The sequence below is a fragment of the Macadamia integrifolia genome, chromosome 4 (genome assembly GCF_013358625.1).
Source record: "Macadamia integrifolia cultivar HAES 741 chromosome 4, SCU_Mint_v3, whole genome shotgun sequence".
NCBI classification, from domain to species: Eukaryota; Viridiplantae; Streptophyta; class Magnoliopsida; order Proteales; family Proteaceae; genus Macadamia; species Macadamia integrifolia.
The window spans coordinates 13,621,905-13,627,714 of NC_056560.1; the positions used below are offsets into that span (position 1 = coordinate 13,621,905).

Here is a 5,810-nt window from a genome sequence, read left to right on the forward strand (position 1 = left end):
TCATATATGATAGTGAAATAGTAGCATGGTGTCGTGGAAACTTATGAAGCCCGATGGATATGCAAAGGGAAAAAATACAGTGGCACCTCCAGGTAAAGGTGTATATAAGATGGCGAAGACGCTTTGTATTTTGACTTTTCTTTTGTAGAAACTTTGTACTTTAATTGGCAGCTACAAAGTAACATCTCATGCATGGAGCTTCCTAAGAAGAGGGGTGGGTTTCCCATGGCAGTTACCAAATACTGTAGTAGAACCCAAACCCATGCTCATGTGAGAAGCAACAACCTAAAAAAGCAAGAGACTGGATCAAGTCTTTGTATGAGAATATATGCTTCGAAGGTGCCTGATCTCCATATGGAATCTACTCAATATGAAAACCTATTACAATAAGAGAGAGAATAAGAGGGGAAGACATGGGGAGAGAGAGATCGAGAGGTTTTAGTTTCTTTTGAGATAAAATTATATAGTCTAGAGATGAATAGGACATTTTTTTTTTAATGAAAATTTTGGTATATATATGGTTTTCAAATAAGAAGGGGTACCTGATAAGAAAGAAGTTGGAATATACATGGTTTCCTAGTGAGAGGACGGGTGTTATGAGAGGGTTGATCATTTACCACGAGCATGAGGGAATAGAAAGATACTTTACCGAAAAAAAGAAAAGAATATGTAATAGTGTGATAGGTATATATATGTAGAAAAAATATTTGATGTCTGAGAACAAAAATAAGACTATGCATAATTGTGTTGACATGATCTTGTGCTAGAACCTAAGATATCCTAAACTAGGGGTGTCAATCGATTAATTCAGTTCGATTTTGATCCATATTGAGCCCATTACAATGAGGGGAGTGGTGAAAGCGAAACCAAAACAATAAGGAAAAATCAGTTTTGATTTGATTTCAATTTTAGGTTGGCTTCAGTTTCTTATAAAGTTTGTAATCAAATTGATTTCGATTTTGGCCCAGTTTGTATTTAGTTTACAATGCATGCAAAAACGTGATTCTATTTCTGAGTTTTGGTTTTAAGTTTTGTACCGATTTTGATTTGATTTTGAGGTCATAATATCTCGAACCTAAACCAATTAAATAAGACTTCAACTTGATCCAATCCAATCGATTTTACCGATTCGCTCTAAGTTTTGACACCCGTATCCTATACCAACCTAAAATTGGCCGGTTGCACCTAGAATTGGAGAAGGATAAATATCCAACAGAGATAACTGTTTGTGGGCCATGCTGGGTTTCCTTCGACAAGTTACAACCACCACGCAAAACCAAACCTGTGCTTCCAAAAGGGCAAGGGGGAAAAGACTAAAAACGAGTTGAAGTAGAGAGAGAGAGAGTAGCTGGGGAGTAGAAGAAGCGATTAATCGGGAGGGGATATGCTGACTTGGACGAAGAGTGCATCCGGACGCCCACTTTCTTTGCAATGGGAATCAAAGAAATGAAGTCAGCAAGGCCACAAGAACTTGTGGCTGAGAATCATCCTTCTCGCTGACATGGCGTCCACAGCTTCGTTAAAACTACTGAGCCCAACCGAAGACGACGACGACGCCATCATCCCCTCCCTCAACTCCCAAGTCAGAGTTGCCCCCGCCCGCCCCTCTAAACCAAACGACGACACCTGAGACCCAAACACACCCCATTATCACCTCATCAACTGTCTCCTTCTTCGTCGGCCCTTGCCGCCTGGACTTCTCCCTCGCGTCTTTTCGTTCTTTTCTAGAGAACAGAAATGTCGGAAGCTAAAGACCCGGCGATTAAGCTATTTGGGAAAACAATCCCTCTCACTGCCCACGACGAAGATACTCCTGCTATTTCCGGCGATTCAGGCTCTGCTACTGATGCTGTTCCTGTTACTTTCCCTTTTCCACATGAAGCCAACATCGATCAAGATCTTCCTTCGACCACTTCTTCCGACAACAAGAAGTCGAACAAAGTAGAAGAAGATCAACAACAACAACAAGAGAAGGTATTGAGAATGCACAGTTTTACTTACACTCTTGCAAATCTAGAACCCCTATGTCAGAGAACAGATCAATACTGGTTCCATCTTGTTTTCTCTCGGTTTCTGTTCTTTCTTTTCAAATTTTACTGATGGATGTGGTTTTTTAAGGTATTCTGAGCCCTCCTTGTTTAGGATTTTTGGCGGTTGTTTTTGTTTTCGATTGCTTCTTTTCAGTGTTTTAGGCTTCGCTCTGCTTAAAAAGGAGTAACCCTTAACCTGCTTTACTCAAAGTAAATATACATTTGTATTCTGGGTTTGTGTATTCTAAATTTCACAAGGGGAGTAGCTCCAGTTGGTATTATTTCATGAACAAGTTGTGACTTTGCTCTTAGTTACAACTGTTAACTCTTCAAAATTTTCAGGTTGTCCTGCTGGATTGACGATTTCTGTATTAGTTCAGTGACTGGAGAAATTCTAGAGATATATGTGAAAGTTCTAGGGTTTACTTCCCTGAAAACTCAGTTCGATTGTCCCAAACCATCTTAAATATTGTTCAAGATTCGTTTGTTTTATTTGTTTTCTAACTTTTCACAGCAAATCATAGGGTCTCAAGATAAGATAATTTTGGATAAAACGAACTTTTCTTCCAACAGTTCCTGGTTTCAGTTCTGTTTTCCCCTCAATCATATTTGGGGTTTTCTCTTATTTACTGCTTCATCAAGCTTTTCTACTACTACTTTTTTCACTGTTATCTGACTCTCAATGAAAAACATCTAAAAAAAAAAAAACACTTTTATGTGATGCTTCATAACATTTCTATTATTAATAAAGTAATGAAAACTCTTGCCGACTTCTTCATCCTTTCCTCTTATATTACTTCTAGTGAAGCCGATTCAGTGTAAAAAGTAGTATGATGATCTCGTGGGAAGTCCTCAGATAAGCCCTTTTTGTATGTAAAGCAGCACAAAAAACATATGCTACATTAATTATTAAGGACGGTAGTAGATTCGTGCATAAATTTGAAGCATATTAGTTTCCCTCTGTTACTACTAAAGCTAGGCATGTTATTATTCCTGTTTCTTACTCAAAATATGGTTTGGAATATCAGGATATATTGGAAGAGAAACCCATTGAAAATAAAGAAGATGATGCAACTCCTTCAAGTTCCGACCAATTGAAAAATCCAGCTACATTGTCAGGAACTAATGAGAACCCTAGAACACCCTCTGTTGACGAAGAAACTGCAATTCCAAATGCTTCCAAGACTGAAGAGGAACAGGCTGATACAAATAATTCACAAGATAAGACACTGAAGAAGCCAGACAAGATCCTTCCATGCCCCCGCTGTAATAGCATGGACACCAAGTTCTGTTACTATAACAATTATAATGTCAACCAGCCCAGGCATTTCTGCAAGAACTGCCAGAGATACTGGACAGCTGGTGGGACCATGAGAAATGTGCCTGTGGGTGCTGGTCGTCGCAAGAGCAAGAGCTCTGCTTCACATTACCGGCACATTAATGTCTCTGAGGCCCTCCAAACGTCTCGATCAGATGCACTGGATGGAATACACCACCCATTGAAACCCAATGCCACTGTACTCACCTTTGGCTCTGATACATCACTTTGTGAATCGATGGCTTCTGTGTTGAAACTTGCAGAGAAAACAATGCAGAATTGCACAAGTAATGGATTTCATAGACCCTCAGAACAGAGAATTTCAGTTTCTTGTGGAGGGGGAGAAAACGGTGATGACCACTCCTGTGGATCTTCTGTTGCAGCTTCAAACACTACAGAGGAGGGAAGCATGGTCAGTTTGCAAGATGCAATGATGCAGAATTGTCATAGTTTTCCTCCTCAGATACCATGCTTTCCAGGGGCTCCCTGGTCATATCCATGGAACTCAACTCAATGGAGTACCGCAGTGCCCCCAAGCTTTCCAGGGGCTCCCCCGCCTGGTTTCTGCCCTCCAAGCTTTCCTGTATCGTTCTACCCCCCAGCAACCTATTGGGGTTGTGCTGTCCCAGGCGCCTGGAACGTCCCTTGGTTCCCCCCACCATCGTCTTCTCAAAGTCCTGGAGCTCCAGGCTCTGGTCCTAACTCTCCTACCTTGGGAAAGCATTCAAGAGATGGTTATATGCTTAATCCAAGTAATTCAGAGCAAGAAAATCCCGTAAAACAGGATGATTCAGAGAGATGCCTTTGGATTCCAAAGACATTGAGGATCGATGATCCCGGGGAAGCTGCCAGGAGCTCCATATGGGCTACCCTGGGAATTAAGAATGACAAGGAGGATTCAATCAGTGGAGGAGGGCTCTTCGAGGCCTTCAAATCAAAGGGTGATGAAAAGAATCACGTGGCTGAAACCTCTCGTGTACTGCAAGCCAATCCTGCAGCATTGTGTCGGTCACTCAACTTCCATGAGAGCTCATAATGATGCCAATGAAAAGCCTGTTGTTGCGAAGATGTTTCACTGAGGTGGTGAATGCACGATGGAACCAACTCGCACATACCTTTGCCATGAGCAATGTTGCACCGGCTTCGTTGTAGCAATTGGCAGAGCAATCCAATTGAGACAGAGCCAGAGGAGAATCTTTCTGGTTTCCCAGAAAGGAGATATCCTGGAATAGCTCAAAAACAAATGACTTGTTCTTCTTTTTCCTCTGGTTTTCTCGGTATTTTTTTCTTCATTGTTTGTTATTTATGAAAGTATGAGTAGGACCTCTTTTTACATAGATGGTTGTTGAGGTGGTGTAGCATCTACTTGTATATATCCAGTTATGATGATATAGTTAGATAGAGCAGAGCAGAGCAAAGGAGCAAAAGACCTAGATGTACTAAAACAAGTTTGTAAATCCAATGAAGTTCTTCATACTCATATTTGAGCATTGTATGGGTTTTTGTTTAGCTCTTTTTGCTAGAAATGCCATTATCTTGTGTCATAAATTGATACAACAAGTTCTCCATTTCTGAAAAGAATGAACTTTCAAATTACCTTCTTTCATTCCATATATTACTGATGGGATTTCCAATTCGACGAGAGGTGGAAGTAGCAATGAGCCATGTTTTGATGCTAAATTGTATCAACTTATGATCAATCACGCATTGAGATGCTAGGTTCCAGCTGCCTCAACCATAGCACACCTTGGGGCTTAACATCCAAAGGAGATAGGTAGACAGCGGCAGATTTAGAACTCAACAAAATCAAAATCAAGTGAAACAGATTGAATTCTGTAATTGGTTGTAAATATCAAAAATGCATTTTATATAGGTGATGAGGCCAAGGTCGTTGAAGCCATGCCTTACAGCTCTGCTTGAACTAATATTGGTATTGGGGTGTGGAAATAGAGATTGAGACGGCATATACTAAAGAGTAGAAAATGTTTTTGTAGGCACTTCTCTGCAGATAGACTTGAATTCCTATCACAAAAAGCCAAGCGTCTTGCATATTCAAGAACCTCACAATCCAAACAACTATTACCAAAAGGAAGAAAGCAGATATATATATATATATATATATATAATTATTCTCTCTTTTCCCTTTTTTTTTTTCATCTCCTTTTTTCAGTTGGGTTGGAATAACAAATCAGAAACTTCTCTCACTTCATCTTTTCTGTTAAAAAACGAATAAGAATCAAAAAGTTTATATTGCTCTATCATAATTGTAGGTAATGGTCAACACCTTCCATTTATTTTTCCCTTTTCTTTTTTCTTTCTTAGTGGGGGTGGGGGGGGGGGGGTGGTGATGGTGGAGGTGATCTAAGCCAAATGGACATCCATTAACACTGTTTGGAGATTAATTAAAAATTGTACAATGGACAGATGATCCACATTTAGTGACAAGCACACCAAAGTTTACT

At 40.0% G+C, this 5,810-nt stretch overlaps 1 protein-coding gene across 1 annotated transcript; it reads left to right on the forward strand.

The window, feature by feature from the left end:
• Window positions 1-1,475: 1,475 nt before the first annotated feature.
• LOC122075873 (cyclic dof factor 2-like) lies at window positions 1,476-4,838 on the forward strand. Its single transcript, XM_042641065.1, has 2 exons — window positions 1,476-1,974; window positions 3,059-4,838. The coding sequence occupies exons 1-2, from the start codon at window positions 1,738-1,740 to the stop codon at window positions 4,382-4,384; spliced, it is 1,563 nt and encodes a 520-aa protein (XP_042496999.1). The 5' UTR covers window positions 1,476-1,737; the 3' UTR covers window positions 4,385-4,838.
• Window positions 4,839-5,810: the final 972 nt, after the last annotated feature.

Coding starts and splice junctions, on each gene's coding strand:
- LOC122075873 (XM_042641065.1), top strand. CDS start 1,738: ATGTCGGAAGCTAAAGACCCGGCGATTAAGCTATTTGGGAAAACAATC. Junction 1,975..3,058: donor AACAACAACAACAAGAGAAG/GTATTGAGAATG, acceptor TTGGAATATCAG/GATATATTGGAAGAGAAACC.